The sequence below is a fragment of the Silurus meridionalis genome, chromosome 1, assembly GCF_014805685.1.
Source record: "Silurus meridionalis isolate SWU-2019-XX chromosome 1, ASM1480568v1, whole genome shotgun sequence".
Taxonomy (NCBI): Eukaryota; Metazoa; Chordata; class Actinopteri; order Siluriformes; family Siluridae; genus Silurus; species Silurus meridionalis.
Window position 1 is genome coordinate 23,740,036 of NC_060884.1, and position 21,168 is coordinate 23,761,203.

General features: G+C 38.8%; 1 protein-coding gene across 4 annotated transcripts; it reads left to right on the top strand.

The window, feature by feature from the left end:
* The first annotated feature begins 3,992 nt into the window (after nt 1–3,992).
* On the top strand, nt 3,993–20,472 carry sap130a (Sin3A-associated protein a). 4 transcript variants are annotated; one of them, XM_046854112.1, is made up of 21 exons: nt 3,993–4,083; nt 6,616–6,732; nt 7,398–7,654; nt 7,869–8,033; nt 8,119–8,242; nt 9,267–9,391; nt 9,674–9,795; nt 9,899–10,043; nt 10,469–10,559; nt 10,672–10,776; nt 10,943–11,084; nt 11,233–11,351; nt 11,595–11,861; nt 11,958–12,135; nt 13,179–13,277; nt 13,447–13,802; nt 14,123–14,377; nt 14,618–14,743; nt 16,010–16,113; nt 17,858–17,971; nt 19,200–20,472. In XM_046854112.1, the coding sequence occupies exons 2-21, from the start codon at nt 6,630–6,632 to the stop codon at nt 19,356–19,358; spliced, it is 3,156 nt and encodes a 1,051-aa protein (XP_046710068.1). In that variant the 5' UTR covers nt 3,993–4,083; nt 6,616–6,629; the 3' UTR covers nt 19,359–20,472. The 4 variants fall into 4 exon arrangements, with proteins under 4 accessions (XP_046710068.1, XP_046710084.1, XP_046710093.1 ...); XM_046854128.1 differs by having other exon boundaries at nt 9,674–9,789; XM_046854119.1 differs by having other exon boundaries at nt 4,051–4,074.
* Nucleotides 20,473–21,168: the final 696 nt, after the last annotated feature.

Here is a 21,168-nt window from a genome sequence, read left to right on the forward strand (position 1 = left end):
GGGAAATATAGGGGAATGCCTTGTGTAAATATTAGTGGAGGCCCCTGGAATGTAAGCTGGACTGGAGTAAGACAGGAAGCCCTAAAACATTTGCTCTCCTAATCCGAATTTCCATGGACAATCAACATATGAGATATTTTGGGAAACGGTTTCTTACCATTGGCCCTGAAACACTTCAGGGTTAATATACACTAACATCAAGTCAGCCTCAAATCATTGAACCCATAAGCTTAGTTTAGTAAATTAATGTTTAATTGCTTAGTTACATGCATTTTGGTCATTAATATCTTCATTACTAGAGATTTAAAGCACTTTTGTACGTCGCTCTGGATAAGGGCGTCTGCTAAATGCCGCTAATGTAAATTTAATATAACTGTAACTGAAATCCTGCTACATGAAGATACACACTGCTTCTGCTGGTTCCTCTCATCCTGCAGAGCAGATTGATTTATTCTGGTCTTATACCTGGAGCTTTCTGCACTAGTGATGCACTTTGGCCCCACAGTGTATGGCTACCCTAAAGAGCTGTGTCACACACAAAAAAAAGTATTACTTCAGTGGAAAATGCCAGCTACATACTTTAGACATACTTTAGTGCAGCTATAGCATAAAGAATGTCTTGTGCTCATCCTATGACTCAAAATATGCTCATACCTTACATTCTTTCAACACACTGTTTTACTTTATCGTATACAGAAGAGAGATTATTTATAATTCCAGTATTCACTGTTCTACTGAAGAGGCTGGATTTCCTTTGGGCCAAATACAAAAAACGCATTTCATTACATTGAACTATTAAATATAATAAATGAAATCAAAAGGCTTTAGCCAAAGAAAACAAAATCTCTTGTGTCTATTTAAAAATGCAGAATGAGTTGAGAAACCTGGTGAACAGTAAACCTCGAACAGATACAAACAAGGCCATAGCTGTTCAGCTCCACAGGAACTTCTCAGGCTTTGTGCCTGTTATAATGTGCTGTGGAATGCAGAAGTGTGTTACAGCTCTAAAAAAAAAAACGGGAAACAAAGTCACATGGGATAAAAAGAGGAACAGAGTGCCTCAAGGATTGCCAGATTAGAAACAGTGACGTTCAGCCCAAATGTTTATCTTTTAAATGTAGAAGTTTGACCAGCACTGTGTTTAACAGACATTGGTGTATAAATAATATTCACTTATTTAATTATTGCTTATTTATATTACTTTGTTGTATGTATAAACATGTTTTATACACAGCAAAAAATTATATCTTAGAAAACAGCCAAATATTCAATTTGGACATGCAGAATTTTCTCCTTGTTAGATTTTGAAACAAATGTAAGATTCCTAGGCCTGTTTTTCTTTTGGATTTTCTTTTGCTAATTCAAAGATTGAAACGGTCTAATTGTAGTGACAGGTAATAAACATTCATTTCTCAAAATAAGCAAAAAATGGTCTGCCAATAAAATAAGACAAATTTAAGTCTGAAATTAGTAAAAAAAAAAAATGGAAATAATCTTATTGGACTCATAGCTGTTATTTAATAATCATGTAACAAGAAATTTCTGATAAATTCATACTTATACTAGATATCTTTACTTGCTTTTTTATTATAATTAAGACTAGCTTGGTTTTCTATGTTGGTATGTTCTTGTATATATAAATACTAAATAAATCATATATTATATTTATAAAGTGTACACATTATTACACTCATAAGCTTAAAATGTAAGCATAAAAGCAACATAACTCTTGTTTATACAGATAAATAAAGTTGAGAACTATAAAGAGATCATTGTTGAGCATAATATCAATATTTTATTAATATTTAATAAAATGTGTACAGTTTGTATTGTGTTGCACTGGAACTTTTAAGACATGTCCTTCAGTCTTGCTCTGTCCCCTAGTGGCAGAAGTGAGAAAACGCCTTTTGATTTTGTTTTTCCTCACAGCCACGTATCGAACATTTGAATATATTAAATATTATATATATTATACTATTGTTAGAGTTAAGATGAGCCTCACACTAGTTCTCTAAACATATTCCTACGTTGTCTGTTCAGTGTCTATAGGGTCTTGTGAGTATGAAAGGTATAGTCTTTATCTGGGCTCACACATCTCCGGTTATTATGTCTTCTTACCCAATCAGGAACAGTTTTAACTCAAGTTTTTTCCAGTGTGAATATATACTCGTCTGTTATCTGCAATAAACTGAAGAAGGATATATGTGCCATGCTGTGTGCTGTGTGATTCTTCCCTGATCAGAAAAGGCACCATTGTAGATCGCATGGAAAACCTCTCCAAGAATTATGTTTTGTTTGGGCATGATAAAAATCGAACAACTATATTATATTATAGTATTGCAAACTATGGCGTAAAGTATCAAGCCTTATTGGCCGATTATGCCTGATTATACATGAAACTGGTTTTCAGTTTTGAGTTTACTGCTGGACTGAAACAAGACATAGACTAATACAACATGTTTACAACCAACACAACCAAATAATCAAGCATTGATCAAGTATTAGCCCATGAGAGCAAGTGACATAATATTCTATTATGACATAATAGACATGACTGTTCAGCTGGTTAAAGAAGCAGATTGCATAGTTCAACACAAGGACTAGTACAATAACAAATACGCAACTAGACTAAACTAAATGATAAAGCATAAAAGACACGACATGAGACACATTGGCCCGTGACAGGAACTGACTGTGCACTAATTGTCCTGTTAATTAAAAACGGGAAGAGACGGGGAACAAATACTGCATGAGGATTAGAAGAGACAGAGGTAGTGGAGCAGTAAAATGTCCTGTATAGATTAGGGCTCTGGGTGGGTGTTTGGAATCTTTGTGGAGTCTATATCGCCTGCTAGAGAAAAGGAGTCAAAACAGACTTTATCCAGTGTGTGTATGCAATTCTTCTGGCCCTTTTCCTGACACAGTGACAAGTACAGGTCTGGAGAGAGAGGGTGAAGGATGCTCTTGATGATGTGCTTTTGTAACCTAACTACTCTCTGAAGTGGACACTTGTTCAGTTGGGTGGCAGAGCCGGACCAGACAGTGATTGATGCACATACAGTAGAATGGATTTAGTGGTGGCCCAGTAAAATTTGCACAGCAGCTCCTTGTGCTTTTTTTTAGTTGGTGGGTAAAGTGTGCTTTCTTATGTTAGTGCTGTTTTTCTCCCACATCAAGTCTTTGGAGTTGGTTGTGCCAAGGAGCTTGAAGGTGTGGACACAGTACAACCATGATAGAGATTGGAGACAGACAAAGCCAACTGTCATCTCCACTGTCTTATTGGTGTTAACTCACGGATTTTTGTGTCTACACCACAGAGAAAGTGGTGTAAAGTGGTTCCTGTCTTTATGCTAATTCATCACGATCCTGGATGAGACAATGACTGTGTTGTCACCAGGAAATTTCAGGATTCAGGATACTGGTTTTTGTAAATAGAGTTACATGTACATTGTGAAATGTCTGAAAGATAAGTTAGTTCCTGCTACTAATTTTGATTTATAATTTTGCTGTAAAGAGTTTTTTTTTCACTGGCCTCAAATTTTATTTCCCTTTTTCTGATGGGGAAAAAATTTTCCCTCTTTCCCTGAAGTAGAAAACTGATAGTTACAAAGCTCTGACACTTCAATACATTTGACATAAATGTGTTTTATTTTAAATTCATCTTATTATTATTATATTGGTAAACATTGTATGGCTTTCAGCCTACGAAGATCCTTTATCATATCATGATTAGCACGAACAAATCATGACAATCACATAAATACTGTTCTAGTATAAAGATTAATAAGAAATAAAACATAAAACCGAATAATAATAATGAATAACAAATGAACACATGTGTGGCTTTCGATTTTATTACAATAAAAATATGAAACGCTGACTTTGTAACATAAATTAGTAGAATTATAGAGACTAAATTTTTAATTAAGAAAGAATCATGTCAGAGGTTTAAAACTGGACTTTTATTACATATATGGAAAAAAAAATCTGCTTCCGTACCTCCATTTCCGCTCATGTTCATTGCTGTTAGTTTCCCGGTGGAGTAATGGAGCAGGACTGAATGGCGGACAGACGGTAGTGTGTGTAAGTCTGTACACTGTGCTGTGGGATTCTGAGCGGTGTGATGGAGATGTTTCCAGGCGTTTTGTGTCGCATTGATAAGAAGACGCTCCTGATATCAGTCACATCTCTATCACACTCATATCACTGATCGGACGGTTAGCGGGCTGCTAACTGTTAGGCAGCTAACTAGCCTGGGAGTTAGCCAGCGCAGGATTCTATTGTGTTTTCTGTTTTATCTTTAATTGCAACAAATCTGTGACAAATCATCCCGGGAGTGATTTATACACGGTTTAGCAGCCCTATAAGCGCTCACGGGATTAATACAGGAGGTCAGGCTAACACTCGTTCTGTTTACTAGCTTGGCACTAGTTAGCATTGCTAGCTTGGTTGGTTAGGACGCTGCCCAGAACCCATGTGTGCCTCAGGGATTCGTTATGTTGTTGTTGTTGACGTTGTTGTTGACACCTGACCTGCTATTTCTCTCGCTACTGCTGGTTTAGAGTTGAGCGCGCTGTGAGGTGCAGTAGCTACGGGGGTTAGCTCGATACACCGCTATTATCCACTGAACCTTCGATTTTCAATAAATGATGCTCAACACCTGCTCAGGTGGCGGTGTGTGTTTTTTGCGCTACTGCCGTTTCAATAAACCGCTGGATGTTCATGTACGTAGGTTAGCGAATTATTAGCCAACCGGCTAGAAAGATAGTGTAACGTTGACCGCGGGGTCTATGTGACTTTTATAGGAGGGTTATGAGAGTGTTGTGGGCGGTGACTGTTGTAAGTTGAGAGAGTGTTGGGTGACTGTGGTGCGAGTGTTGGGGTAGGGTGTCGTGAGCATGTTGTGGGAGAGTTCTGTGGGTGTTTAAGCTGTGAGTGTTGTGTGTTAGTGTTGAGTGGGTGTTGGATGAGGGTGTGGTGAGTGTTGGTGCAAGTGTTGGGTTAGGGTTTGGTTGAGGTGTTGGGTTAGGGTGCTGTTTGAGGCTGTTGGGCTTGGGTGCTGTTTGAGGCTGTTGGGTTTGGGTGCTGGTTGAGGATGTTGAGTTAGGGTGCTGGTTGAGGCTGTTGGGTTAAGGTATTGTGGGAGAGTTCTGTGGGTTTTGTAAGAGTGCTGTGAGTGTTTTGTGTTAGTGTTGAGTGGGTGTTGAGTTAGGGTGCTGTTTGAGGCTGTTGAGTTAGGGTGCTGGTTGAGGGTGTTGGGTTAGGGTGCTGTTTGAGGCTGTTGGGTTAGGGTGCTGTTTGAGGCTGTTGGGTTAGGGTGCTGGTTGAGGTGTTGGGTTATGGTATTGTGGGAGATTTGGGTGGGTTTTATAGGATTGTTGCATTTTAGTATTGAGTGAGTGTTTGGTAAGGGTGTTGGGTGAGTGGTGTTGTTGGGTGTTATGGGCTTAGTGAGGGTGCTATGAGCATTGGGTGTCAGCGTTGAGTTGGGGTTATTGTGTTATGAAGGTTTTGGGTGGGAGTGTTGTGTTGGTGGAGGGTTTGTTAGCGTTGTGAGGGTGTTGTGGGCATTAAGTGTGGTTAGTGTTGAGGGAGCGTTGTGTGAGCAGTGCAGTGTACTACAGCTGTGTTGTTTACTCGTGCATGTGATTGCAGAGCAGTAAGTAATTGTGAAACAGGACTTGTGTATTGCTGTAGATGGCAGACTGCAACCTGAGATTTGTAAAGCCTGTAAAGCTGCATGCAGATCCCTGTGAAGTCAAGCAAATCCACAACAGGAACTGTTCTGCTCTGGAGGTTTTCTAATGGCCTTTTTCCTCTGATTAATCTGTTTGCTGTTTGGTTTATGAAGATTTGTTCTTTTTCTCAAGTGATTTTGAACAAATGAGGTAATAATCATAGTCAGAGGTGAATCTGAACATCCTGGTTGTCTCGGATCGATTCTGACAGACGGTCGTAATTCACTGAGACAGTGATTCCCTTGAATTAAGGATTTTGGGTTTCAGCGTGTCTTCATATAAATCTATTTTATTTATTTATTTTTCTTTAAATGCCAACTGAAAATGAACAACTCTGGTTCCACATCTCACTCAGGGAGAGCCTGTAGTGCTGCAGATATCCTTTTTGTTTTAAACATTTACAAATGGACTTGGAGTTCACTCATCTCAGAGAATGTAACTAACGCATGCTGGGTGACTGGATGATGTCATGTGTCTATTTGCATTCTGACATTCATCATGGTCTCTAGCATATCAACTTACTAAATAGAGTACATGGATGATTTTGAATCAAATGGACTAGAGGTTTATCAGAATAGAAATGAATTTATTTTAATTGAATTTCATGTTTTTTTTATCTTGTAGAGAGTGAACAAAAAATTAATTAAAAAAAATAATAAATTGATTAATTAAACAGTCACACGGATGGGGTGTTTTATTTCTTTTCTGTGGAGAGGAAGTAGTGAGAAGTGTTAGAAGTGTGCCTGGTCATAAGTTAGACTTCATAAATAGATCATGGCATAGTGAATGTGATGTGGTTTAATACAAACAGAGAGTTCTGATATTGGAAGTGTTATCATTTGCAGGGCTTCTCTTATTAGATTTTCTCTGCTTGTAGGTTGTTGGGGTAAAATGAGTTCTCAGCAGTTTCCCCGGGCGCCTTTGCCTCCTGCAGTAGTGGGACAAGGCCCAGTACCACCTGGCAACAGCAGCCTCATTCCTGGGGGCCAACCAGGTAAATTCTCATCTCCAGTTTATTGAAAATAAAATTCAAAATGTTTTTTTTATGTTTATTTACTTGTAAGTAGTCTGTTCTTATATGCATTAACCTCCACGGTTGACACATTGTGCGTGTCTTCTGTTATGAGACTATGAAACTAATATTTCTTGGTGTTTTATGTGAAAATCTAATTAGCTTGTTTTTCATGTCATATTTAAAAAAACATCACTTTTCTAACTAAAAAATTAAACCAATTGACGTCAATAGCAATCTACTAAAGATTTTGGAATTTATTTCTGTCTTATTTTGAATGCCATGCAATTTATTTCTAGACGGTGTAGTTTTTATTTTTACAGCATTTTATGATTTAAACTGTGTTGTAGATTTAAATCTTAAAAAATCTTGCTCAAATAAATAAAAAATCTAATTTGTGGCAGTATACAAACAATAAAAAAACAAATACACTGATAAAAGGAATTTGAAAGCTCTGTTATTTAATTAAAGTTTTTGCTTGGTCTGGGCATTCTATGAATTTCCACATGAAACCTTATATTGTCAGCTGTGTTGCATCATTGCAAGTCATTGGCTTGGATTTCTTTCTTTGCACATTATTTAGATGTATATGGTTATAATAAAAAGTTTGCCTTTAATAAGTTGTATTGTACACTAACTTCCTGTAGGTGGAGAAGAAGGCAACAGAGATGCAGACCACACTCAGGACTCTCTCACTAGTGGTGGTGGGACTGGATCGAGTATGCAGTACCGGGACGATAAGCAGGAGACAGTGGTGGTTAGGCCCTATCCTCAAGTACAGACTTTGAGTCAACCACCAGCTTTGGCACAGCACATGTCTATCCAGACAAGTTCTACAGTAGCTGCACCACCAGCTCATCTAGCGATGGGCCAGCAGCCTGCCTTTACTGACGGAGCGATCAAGGTAACTGTAGCTCATGTTAAAGAGCCTGTAGGTTCTACACAACATTCCAAATGGAGCAGAAAGAATGTAGTTGGATGTAGGGTACACTGAATAAAGCACATCTGTTTTGAATAGTATTACATTGTAAAAGAAAGGTTTAAAACGTTTTTTTTGCTAAGTAATAATATATCAAGCAGTTGTACTAAAGAGCTGAACATTTTTTGTCTTCTCACAGGCTGGTCTAAAATCTACTATGCCCAGTCGACTAATTGCCCCAGCTCCAGCTGTTAGTCAGGGGCATCTTTCTGGCTCCGCAAAAGTGCCCAGTCATATTACTGTTACCCTGGAAAGCAGTATGGCTCCAGCCTCCATCCCTGTGGCAACCATCAGTGGTCAGCAGGTAGGCCCAATACACTTGGGTTTGTCTAGCTTAAGGAATTTTTGTTTTGTGACTTCTATAATGTCCTTATTTTACTTTTTGGCAGGGACAGAGTAATCTGCACCACCTGATGGCAACCAACCTGCAGATCATCAGGGGCAGCCCACCTGCGCTTCAGATCAGTTCTTCTACTGCTCCTCCTCACACGTTCACCTCCCACCTACCCAGAGGTCAGTTCAAATATAGATACGTCCCAGACGTCTCTTATTTGTCACAGTGCACGTGTATAAAATATGATGACTGGAGGGGAAAAAATAAACATATTTTAGTAATCTTTGAAGTTTTTGCATTAAAATGAATACACTGACTGATTAAAGTGACAAAGCTCTTAATGATATTATCCAGTAGTGAGGATAGTTTAATTGTTTACTTGTAAACTTATGAGTAGAGCAATCATGTTGATGGAGAAGCTGAGTAAATGCTATGTTTACTTTCAAAATGAACACACCTTATATATTTATGAATGTGAAGTTATTTATTGTCTGTTAGATAGAAGGCTACTAGCTGATTTTCAGGTTGCTTTCCAGTCACTTAAAGGAATGTTTGTTCACCATTAGGGGTGTAACTGAATACCATTTTCACGGTTCAGTACGCATCTCATTTTTTTAAGTCACGGTTCGGTTACATTTCGGTACCGTTTAGGGAAGAAATGCAAAACATAAAACTGCTTGTCTTTTTTTTAATAGCATTGTTAATTAATATAAATATTTGTAAACATTAATAGTTACATTTTTAAAGCAAATTTTATTAAAATGCCTGCTTGGTTTAAATAAAATATAAACTATATAAAAATAAAAACATTTTATATTGATTCATTTAAATAATCAATTATATAGGCACAAATTAAATTGATTGAATACAGATGGATTTGGATAATACAGATGTGTATACAAGTGTATGTTAATTATATATGGAAACATTGACAATTACAGGAAGTGGCAGCAATTCTGCGAGTTTTCGCACATGCACAGAACAGATGATGTTTCCGGTGCAAGGCAGAGACTAAATAAACTCAGATTTTAGCTCTGTTACACTTGTAAAACAAGGATTGCACTCGGTACACATGTGCACCGTACCAAAAGTCCCGTACTGAAATGGTACAGTGCGAATACTTGTAATGTTACACCCTTACTCACCATGAATAAACACATTTTTGCAGCAAGTGATTGTAATGCAATTGTAAATGTTTCTCAGGTGCAGCTGCAGCAGCAGTAATGTCGAGCACTAAAGGCCCTACTGTTTTGAGACCTGCATGTGGAGCAAATGCAGCACCGGGTCAACCGGGTGCTGTACAGCACATTATCCAGCAGTCCATTCCGGTACATTTTACTGTTAAATATTTGTTTTTGCTTTTATGCTACCCAATTATTTATTTTATATTTTTAAACAACTGCTTTTCTTTGCCATGTTAACTTATTGCTTACATGTAATGTGGCTGTTCAATGGCTGTAACATGCATCATTATTAAACAGATTACAACGTACTTGTATTGTCCTTAATCAGTGTACTTTTGTTTAGAACAAATTTTTTATCATTAAGTCAGGTGGATTGATAACACTATTTTGTATATTGTAATTTTTACAACTGCGAAATGTTTACAGTCTCGACCTGCAGCCACCACTTCGACTGCTGTGCTGCCCACTGTGGTTGCCCCCATTTCAACAGCCAGAACCCAGTCTCCTATTATAAGCTCTCCAGTGCAGACACACACGGAGATGTATGGGTTAGTCTCTGTGTAATCCAGTTCTGCTTTTCTCATCAACATGCATTAGGTCATTTAAAACTGCAGTGATATTAACCATTGTGCAATATTGTTGCTATTTTAGGCGGACAGGGCTTACAATCCACCCTTCTTCAACTATCAGTATCCAGAGGCCTCCAACACCGAGAGATCCAGGCGCACGCATCACATTGCCTTCCCATCCAGCCATGGGAGCTCAAAAGGCCCAGACTGCACACACCATAACTCAGGTAAGGCTCCTTTTTAAAATCAGTCACCAGCCTTGTTTGTTTGAGTTTAAAAACAATATCTGAGTGATAGATTTAATGTACAGAGAATCTCCCAAACAGTAGTTTTAAAATAATTTCCATATTGAGTAAAGAGACTGCAAGTGTTATCTGTTGTGATAGAAGGGTATCTGCAAGAGTGAAAGGGAAAGTGATAGGAGAATGCTGAGGATGGAGCTACCAGGAAGGAGGAAAAGAGGAAGGCCAAGGATGTGGTGAGGGAAGATATGCAGGTAGTTAGTATAAAAGAGGCAGATGTAGAGGACAAGGGGGTATGAAGACGGATGATTCGCTGTGGCGACCCCTAATGGGAGAAGCTAAACAAGAAGAGGAAGAAGTGTTATCTTTGTGTTATATTGACTCTAATATGAGTACATTTTTGTCTCTAGAAACCTATATTCAGCACTGTGACTCCTGTTGCTGCGGCAACTGTTGCCCCCATCTTAGCTACCAATACTGTCCCATCAGCTACAACAACAGGTACAGAGTAAAACATTTCTATTAGTTTATTTACCAATTATCAGGAATTCACTTATCACAGTACGTGCACATCTGTGAGAAACTGATTCTTAATCCATCCTACGATCCAAAGGTTCTGCACCTCACACCCAGATGAGCAGCAGTACAATAGTCACCATGACAATGGCTTCCCACTCTTCACATGCCACAGCTGTAACCAGCTCTGCCATACCTGTTGGTAAGCAACAAACACTTAACAGCCTATAAAATGTATTACTGTTTTTCTTTCCTTTTCTATGTTCTGCATATGATCTTTATAGCATTAAAGCATTCAAATAATAAGTTGTTGACAAAAATCTGGTATGTTTGCTTATGAGCTGTTTATTTATTTCCCCCCACCCCAGCAAAAGTGGTTCCTCAACCAATTGCTCACACTTCCCCTCGGATCCAAACTGAATATACTGGGGAAAGAACAAACCTTATTCCCATCTCTGGCCATCGCTCCTCTCCAAACCCTGTCACTATGGAGCCTCGCAGTGATAATAGGTGAGTCCTGTAAATAACTGTAAATAAAAATCAATGTTTTTGAATAATTGGGTATTTGAATTTAAGTCTAACACACCATCTATTTTTAAACACATGCTGACCTTTCACTTTCTGTTTGTCTTCTTTCTTTCTCTCTGTTTGCATGTAGACCCACTGTGCCTGTCCAATTCCAGTACTTTTTACCTACGAACCCACCATATGGCTATCCGCTCACCCATACCTATACACCGATCACTAGCTCTGTTTCTACCATCCGGCCCTATCCAGGTAAACACAGTTCCTTTGTAAACATTGATTTTTTTGTGTAAAAAATGGAGGCCTTTACTGTGGTTATATATGGGTTTCATTTATAGAGTAGTCATAGCCGCTTTGCTTTTTTAACATTTGTATTTGTTAGCTTCATTAAATGTCTGCTTTACACAAGTTGAGCCTATAAAAAAAAAAAGTAAATTCTGCAAAATAATTTTTTTAATTTAATGAATATACCGTTTTTTTTTTTTTTTGGTCCAGTCACAGCCCCGGCTCCAAGCTCTGCAATTCCTGCTCAAGCTGGTGTGGGCGTAGCCACCACTGTCCATTTAAACCCCATGCAGCTGATGGCCGTAGACCGCATTGGCCTGCAGTCAGCTCAAATCAGTACTCAAAATATCCAGCCAGCTTCCATGACTGCACCAATCGGAGTACAGGGCTTGCATGCCACTGCACCAATCAGTACACAGGGTATTCAGCAGACACCAGTCGTCACACAACAGCCACAGCCCGAAGCAAAACCATCAGGTAAAGTAGGAAATAAAGCAGTTTTCTTTCCTGAATTTTCTGAAGTTTTCCTCATTTAGGTTTTAAACTGTTTGACTAAATGATTGTGTTCATTAGGTGTAGTTCTGGCTGAGAGCACTGCGTTCGTGACCAACCCAATTGGCAGTACATTCAGTGCTTCACAGCCTATAACCACAGTAGTACAGACACACCCCCAGGGGACAAGCACAGGTGCACCCACACTAGTCTCTTCACCCAGACCTAGCATCCTGCGCAAGAAACCTGTGAATGAGGGGTAAGTCGGCTATGCTCACATCAGTCGGATCTTCTGAGCAGAAATATAACCATCAATTTCACTCTTTCTGTTGCAAAAATCTATATGGTAAATATAATATTTATCTTTTGGACACTGCATTCTGTTCCAAATCCTCTTTTTCTTTGTATAGCTGGTGTATCTTTTCTTTCACAAATTACTTAAGCCTGTTGTTGTCTAAAACTACATTCCTACTTGAGCATTCTGTTTGAAGTCTGAGCAGACTAGCAAGAAAAATGCAACATATTTAGGATTGATCACATCTGATAATTTTTGCTAGGTTTTCTTTTTTTTTTAGTTCTGCTCGAGTGTCAGCGGACTTGGATTCTTAGACAGCAGGATGTCAGTTAAAAATGTTCATTAGAGTGTACATGTACTTGCACTGAGCAGGCATAACATTATGACCACCTGCATAATATCGTATTGGTCCCCTTTTGCTGCCAAAACTGTCCTGACCTGTCGAGCATTAACGGCATTAACTTATTCAGCAATTAGAGCTACAGTAGATCGTCTGTTGGATTGGAACTGCCTTCTATGTGCATCAATGAGCATTGGCCACGCATGCTCCTGTCGCCGGTTCACCACTGATTCTTCCTTGGACCACTTTTGATAGATACTGACCACTACAAAGTTTTTAGAGGATGCTCTGACCCAGTTGTCAAACCATTTTGGCTATTGTCAAACTCACTCAAATTCTCACGCTTGCCCATTATTCCTGGTTTGAACACATCAACTTTGAGCACAAAATGTTCACTTGCTGCTTAATATATTCCACCCACTAACAGTGGCCATGATGAAGAGATTATTATTAGTTGTTCACAGGTCATAATGTTATGCGTGATCGGTGTATACCGTTCTCCTTTGGTGTAATTCACAGTGCGATATTCTAAAGCAGTACAAGAAAGACATGCTTATAGTGGGACAATTTACGGTGTCAGTAAACCAGAGTTTTACTAGTAGTCATAAATTGTGGGAAGTATTTGAGTTTGGAGTGTCAGTTTGGTGTTTTTGGGGTGTATTTTCAGGGCTGTGCGTAAAACTTTGATCCCAGCGCAGCCAAGTGAGCCTAGTTCTGCAAGAGTGGATAGTGGCGTGCGACTGGCTGGATCACCACGACCTGCGGGGTAAGCCCAGGTGCCCCCCTCCCCCCACCATTATTTATATCAAGGACACCAAACTAATTATTTTTCCCAACACTTACCGTCGTCATTGCATGTGCAGTTGTCCTAGAGCTCTTGACAAATTAAAATTAAATTTTGATATTTAATACACTTCTTTTCTTTATTTGTTTAGAGTGAAGCCCAAACCTGATATTCATGTCGCTATGACACCTCCAGTAATGGCCACTGTGGAGGCCCTGCCTACACATGGTGGAGAACAGCAGCCCCTCTCAGCTCCAGCTCAGCACCTATCGCAGGCCATTCCTGCTCTTCTTGCCTCACCCATGCCAACTCCTCCTTCTCAGTCTGCGGCAGTCCTGTCTGCCCTCCCCGCAGCCATGGCTGTAACCCCTCCTGTTCCTGCCTCTATGGCCAATGCCGTATCTTCTCCAACTCAACCAGCTGCCAGTAGCACTGCAGCGCTTAGCTCCGCCCTTTCAGAGGTCAAAGTAAAACAGGAGGTGGAGTCTATGGACACATCACAGCCAGGTCAATAGACTTTCCTTTCTATTTAGAGTGGTATTTAAAAATGCTTGTAAATCATGTTTTATCATTACAATAGCAATACATGCCAGACTTGTAAAGTGTTGTTCATGCTTTACAGTCCATTTTAGCATGAAATCTGTTTTAAAATGAATAGAAAGCTAGATTAATTCTTCCTTTACTGATATATAACTAGATTTGTGTGCATGTACTGTAGGTTACTAAAAAACCCTGTGCAAATTCAATGTGTTCATTACTAGAAATGTCTAGTAAATGGAACAAATAGCACGATGAAAAATATAAATATTTTACCAATTGTCTTGCAGCTCTTTCCATCCCCTCTTCGACAGCCCCAGCCTCTGTCTTCTCCTCCCAGGCCTCCGGCCTCACAGTGCCTACTCAGCCTGTAGACCTTCTACCTGGCGCCTCCCCACGCAAGAAACCACGCAAACAGCAGCATGTTATCTCCAATGAGGAGGGTGAAATGATGGAGACCAACAGCACAGACGAAGAGAGGGCCAGCAGCAGAACTCCTGGGAGCAAAGTAGAGAGACCAGAGTCCCCTCCTAGGGAATATGTGGGTGAGTAGCTTAATTTGGACCAAAGGGCCACCAAGTGTTCATAAAGGCACATTCTTTTCTTTATAATAATAAATTCCCTAGAGCAATGCCTAGTTGTTTGCTTAACTGGAGCATTTATTTATTTATAAAAACGATTGAGGTTTTAGTCTTAGTTTTGTTTTTTGCTCTATTACATGCATCATGTATGCAAACTTTTCATATGTGGCGTTAGAGATTCTGACCTTTTTATGTGTCTTCCAGACGAAGAGGGTGTACGGTATGTGCCCGTACGTCCCAGACCACCAATAACTCTCCTGCGTCATTACCGAAACCCCTGGAAAGCTGCATACCATCATTTCCAGAGATACAGTGACATCCGTGTTAAAGGTTAGTGGTAATACTGTTGCCTACCTCTTCTCTTGATATAACTGAGCTTAAACAGGGTGCTATTTATAAGTTACTTTGCTGTTGCCAGCAATTCTGTGAATCATTGCTAAGGCGTGTGAAATGAATCATAAAGTTCAATTGCACATCATGCAGTGTTTGAGCCATGTTACAGTCTAATTACTTGTATTATTTAATCTTCAATTTGAAGTTCCTGCTCATTAACCATATTTACAAGCAGTAGTAACCAGCATGTTTCATTCATTTTTAATCCAATCGCAAACTAGAGTTTTACTTGGGGGGGAAAAAAAATCAGATTCCAAAACATCTCTTATGGTCTGAATAATTGAACAATGACCAGGTTTCCTTGCATAACATTGTGAAAACTAAACCCTGCCAGTTTAAGATCATTTTCAGACCGAGCTAAAATTTGGAATCAGTGGCATTTAGCTTTCAGCCATAATATAGAATGTGATATCCTACATTGTGAACATTTGCTTATGAGATTTTTCAGTATAGTGTGGTACAGTGTGAGCAGAAATCAGATGGCAAGACCGTACTCAATGTATAGTGTAAGACTAAATCAGAAACAATATTATACAAAGCATTTATTGTGTGGATGCGGGCATGTGCTCGTCTGTGCGCAGGATTGTTCGAAAGCAACAGAAAGCCTTGGCACGTTAAAAAAAATATATATATCTGCATTTTGGTGGAAAAAATATATTCTTTTTTAAAATAAAGGTGAAAAGCCACGTTTTGGCTGCTGGCCAGAATTTATCTGCAGGGTCATCCAACTAATTTTCTCATACTGACTATTTTTTTGTTTGCTCTTCAATGTTGACAGTCACAAAGCAGCTTTTCAGAACATAAAGAAGTATCTAACGGAGATCATGTGAAATGAAGTACCAATGCTGGGCAAAGCATTTGACTCAGTCATGCCACGTGCCTTACGTGAATGTGTGACAGTGCACACACTTGACTGTCTGTTATACTGTATTGTGCCTTTCTGGTAAAAAAAAAAAAACAGTCACTTGTCCTCTGAAAGACAGTATATATTTGTACATTTTATGAAAATTATTTGTAATCATGTCACAGTATACAATAGTAGTCTTATTTGTTATATTAGGTGTTTACAAAACATAACCAGTGACTGCATTCCCATTTTATTAGCTTAATATTTTTTAAGGCAGATGGAACAGCTTCCTTTACTCTATATGCTTTGTATATTTTGCTCTTGACCTTTGTATTACTTGTTGCTGCCTTTTTCAGAGGAGAAAAAGAATTCTCTCCAAGACGTGGCCAATCAGAGGGGGGTTGCATGCCGTGCCCAAGGCTGGAAGGTGCACTTGTGTGCTGCACAGCTTAAGCAGCTGGTGGGTCACCATAAACATGCCCACAATCAGTGTTTTTTAAGCATTTTAAGGCAGATGGATTGTTTTTACCAGTGCATTTGTTAATCTGTCTTTCTACAGTAAGGTGACAAAAATCCTTTTTAATGGAATTCTTTTAAAACATACAGTGCATCCGGTATTCACAGCTCTTCACTTTTTCCACATTTTATGTTATAGCATTATTCCAAAATGGATTAAATTCATTATTTTCCTCAACATTCTACAAATAATACCCCATAATGACCATGTGAAAGATGTTTATTTGAAATCTTTGAAATTTATTAAAAATTAAACAAACCACATGTACATAAGTATACACAGCCTTTGCCATGACAACAAAAACTGAGGTCAGATGCATCCTGTTTCTACTGATCATCCTTCGGTTGTTTCAACAACTTAGAGTCCACCTGTGGTAAATTCAGTTGATTGGACATGATTTGGAAAGGCACACACCTGCCTATATAAGTCCCACAGTTAACAGTGCACGTCAGAGCACAAACCAAGCCATGAAATCCAAGTAATTGTCTGTAGACCTCTGAGACAGTATTGTATCGAGGCACAGATCTGGGGAAGGGAACAGAAAGATTTCTGCAGCGTTGAAGGTCTCAGTGAGCACAGTAGCCGCCATCATCTGTGATGGAAGAATTTTGCAACCACCAAAACTCTTCCTAGAGCGGGCCACCAGGCCAAACTGAGCAATCGTGGAAGAAATTAACTCTGAAAGAGCTACAGCATTTCTTTGGGAAAGAGGAAAACGTTCCAGAAGAACTTCAATTTCTGCAGCAATCCAAAAATCAGGCCTGTGTTTTAGAGTGGCCAGACAGAAGCCACTCCTCAGTAAAAGGCAGATAACAGCCAGCCTGGAGTTTGCCAAAAAGCACCTGAAGGCCTCTCAGACAATCAGAAATGAAATTCTCTGGCCTGATGAAACAAAGCTTGAACTCTTGGGCCTGAATGCCAAGCATCATGACTGGAGGAAACCAGGCACAGCTTATCACCTGGTCAATACCATCATGTATGGTGGTGGCAGCATCATGCTGTAAGGATGTTTTTCAGTGACAGAAACTGGGAGACTAGTCAGGATCTACGGAAAGATGCATGCAGCAATTTATAGAGACGTCCTTGATGAAAACATGCTCCAGAGCACTTTGGACCTCAAGACTGGGGCGATGATTCATCTTCCAACAGGACAACGACCCTAAACAACACAGCCAAGATAATGTATTGATAAAGATAAATTATTGAGCAAAGGCTTTGAATACTTATGTACATGTGATTTTTTTTTTTTTTTTTTTATTTGTATAAAATGATTGAGATTGAAAAGATTTCAAACACACTTCTTTCACGATGTCATTTTGTTTGTTTTTTTAAATAATAAATTTCATCCATTTTAGAAGAAGGCTGTAACATAACAATGTGGAAGTGAAGCGCTGTGAATAATTTCCGGATGCACTGCATATCATGTTTCTTACATTTGAGAAGTCAAAGTATGCTTTAGGCAGATGAAACAGAGTCCAAATGTGGTCTCTATTTAACCTGTACAGTACAATTTTGTCTAACCGTTAGAAACAGGCTTGGAGTAAATGGCCAAAAAAAAAAAAAAAAAAAAAATCACAGCTTATAGCCAGAATAGCAAATGAATCACAGTGCAATTAACACTTAAATGTACTAAATGCACAGGGCAAAATCAGTTATTTGACAGTTATTTGTTCTTGTCTGGCTGTAGACAAGCCTAGAGCATGACGTGTACAGCCGTCTCACCTCTCTGCAAGAGGGACTCATCCCGAAGAAAAGAGCAGGAGCTGATGATGACCTGCACCGCATCAATGAGCTCATCCAGGTCAGTACATCAAAAAACATCATTCAACAGCTATCCAGTGTTTTGTTAACAGTCTGGATATTGTTCCATATCACCCCAAATGAAGTGACTCGCATGCTGTGAATAGTGTTGGACCCAAACAGACCCAAAGTTAATACAAAGGTTGGAGTTGAGGATTGGTTAAAATCCCAATTTTCAGTGTCCTGCACAAGATAATAGGTTCCCTCTTTGGTTTGATTCTTAAATCTATGAGCACTGCAATCCACGCATGAATATTTGTATGTTTGTGCAGTTCATGACATTCATTTTCAGTGACCGTATTAATAATATCGCTCTGTGCATTTTGGTTCAGCCGTTCTCACCATCTTTTTTAAGAATACAATTCCTCTGCCATTGTTAATATTTGAATTACCATATTTCCGGATTATAAGCCGCTACTTTTTTCCCCACACTTTGAACCCCGCGGCTTAAACAAAGAAGCGGCTAATTTATGGATTCTTCCTGGGTTTTTCCCGGTTTCACAAGCTTCAAGCCAAAAAACTGAGCCCCATAACATTAGACAATGAAATTGCAGAACGGGTTCAGGTGAACCATTGAAACTCTTTATATTAAATCAGACGCACTCACACTAAATCGGGCCGCACCACATCATAAATATGGATGAGGTTTCTCTGACGTTTGACCTGCCGCTCACTCGGACTGTCTACAGGAAATGTGAATCATTCGTCATGCTGAAAACAACCAGGCATGAAAAAACACACTTCACCTGTGTTCTGAGCTGCACGGCATCGGGAGAAAAGCTTCACCGATGGTGATTTTTAAACGCACGACGATGCCAAAAGATAAACTCCCGAGAGAAATAGTTGTGAAAGGAAGGAGAAAGACAGTGAACAATGACTTTCTTGGTAGGCTACTGTTTAGATACAAGCTGTGTAACAGACACTGTCTTTCATTAAAGCCTGTGTAAAGTTTATTAGTTTCAATGTAGGAACCTGCGGCATATATAGTCAAGTCAAGTCAAATTTTATTTATATAGCGCCTTACAGCACTTTTTATGCTAAAAATAAAAGTCTTTGTCAAATTCAGTGGGTGCGGCTTATATTTGGGTGCACTTAATAGTCCCGAATTTACGGTAATATAACAATGAAGACCATAGAATTGTCATTGAAGTTGAATTAAGTTTGCTAGGTAAACACTGGTAATCATTTTATGTGATTTCTATTTATGTCTGTGTGTGAATTATCTCTAGGGTAACATGCAGCGCTGTAAGCTAGTGATGGATCAAGTGACTGAGGCAAGAGACACCATGATGAAAGTTCTGGACCATAAAGACAGAGTCCTCAAGTTACTCAACAAAAACGGCACAGTCAAGAAGAGCTCGAAGTTAAAGCGCAAAGAGCGGACCTAGACAAGCTAGGGTTTATCATTCTCCTTCATCTCTCTCTCGCTCTCTCGCTCTCTCTTTTTTTTTTTTTTTTTTTTTATCTCTGTTTATGCACCTGCAAGGTCAAATGAAAATATTTCGGTTCAGTGTTTGGACCATGTCATGGTTTTTCAGGTTGCTGTGCACAATCACACATGATCTAAATATACATCACGCTATCTGTATTTGTCTGAGCAAAGAAAGGAGGTTGCATCACTGGGCCCTCTGTCTGTCTCAACCAATTAAAACTCCACAGGAACTGCTGCTCATTGAGGCTGTATGTCTCCGTAGGTTAGGATTAAACAACCGACTAGTCTTAGAGTATTTTTGAACAGTAAGTTGCCTTACATTTTCGTTTTCTTCATAGACTTTTTGTGTTGGTCATAGAGATCTATTGAAGCTCGCACATGCTTTTTCTTCATCACGTCATGAAGCGATAAATCGTGACTCCTAGACGACGTACCTCCTTTAATTATGATCTTTACAAAGCCGACTGAAGGAAAGTGTGTACAGGTATAAAGCTTGGTATGCAGCACACACCGACACACTAGAGCACAGTGTGTATACAATCCAAGTTTCAGTGCCTTCTATCATGAGTGTAGCTGTGGGATTTGTTTGTTTGCATTCAACACACTCAAGGAAGCATTTTCAGATCAGTTCTAAAAAAATACCCAAATTTCATATTCTACAGTATATTTCTGCCTCACTGATCCCCAATTGTCAGCATTTATTTTAGATTTAGTTTATCATCAAAAAAGCGGATATGCTTAAAAAGGTCTGAAGTGCATTTGAGGACAACACAGAGTGTGTACTTGAATGAAACAGTATAATTGTGTAATAAGAATGTGTGGATAATTTTACATTTTCAACCTCAGAAGAAGAAAGTTGTATAATTATGATTGACTTGCTGTTTACTGTAAGTCTGTTTTTGTGTTTAAGGCTGGTTTTGTTATTGTGGCTCTTCTTTTACAAATATAAAGTGAATGTTGTGGTTATAACTTAGAGTAAGGAATAATTTTGACTCTTTTGTACATTTTGCTTTCCTCTTTTGTTATCTGTATACTGTGTGTTATTGCAGTAAAAGAAAATGTATGTAAAATTCTAGCAGTGCAATGGTTTTTCATTTTTTGATTCTTCCATTATCGTAATGCCTTCCGGCAGGAAGTCAGTAGTTGCACCATACAAAAGCTGTGGATATTTCCAAGATGAGTTCTTTAGTGCCTTTTTCTATTTCTGTAGGTGTTTTATAAAAGTGCAGGTCAACAGGTTTACATTGATCTCAGTCTTTGAACTATACTGAATAAGCTATGGAGATACCTGGCTCATAGGAGATACAGGTATGAGCTGTTGTTTTAACAGCCTTTTATTATACATGCAAATTTATTTGCCAAGAATGCAAATTCGTTGGAGGATGTTATAACAGCAAGGGGAACAAAATGTGGAATGGGATGTTCAACAAACGCACCCAAATGTTATGGTCAAGGGTCCACAAACTTTTGTCCACTGCCATTTTTTTAAGCCATGTGACCACAAAATAAAATAAGACCCCCCCCCCCTTTTTTTTTAAATTAGTTTATTATAAATATAAATAAAAATTAATTAAATGACTAATAACGATCTTTTTCTTCCTGTTTATGCATTGCCGTTTTCTATAACAGGAGAAATAAAAAGGCAAGCACTTTGAAAAAGGACAGACTGTGAAAACCAGAAATAATATTAACATTAAATCCAATGTGTTGAGATTTAAATCTGTTTTATCATTGGCCAAGGCAGAAAAGTTGTCTTTGGTCATTTT

Bases quoted from the DNA above. Each gene is read 5' to 3' on its own strand.
- sap130a (XM_046854112.1), top strand. From the start codon at position 6,630: ATGAGTTCTCAGCAGTTTCCCCGGGCGCCTTTGCCTCCTGCAGTAGTG. The intron at 12,136-13,178 runs GTAAGTCGGCTA...GTGTATTTTCAG, and splicing joins AAGAAACCTGTGAATGAGGG to GGCTGTGCGTAAAACTTTGA. The intron at 16,114-17,857 runs GTGGGTCACCAT...GTCTGGCTGTAG, and splicing joins CTGCACAGCTTAAGCAGCTG to ACAAGCCTAGAGCATGACGT.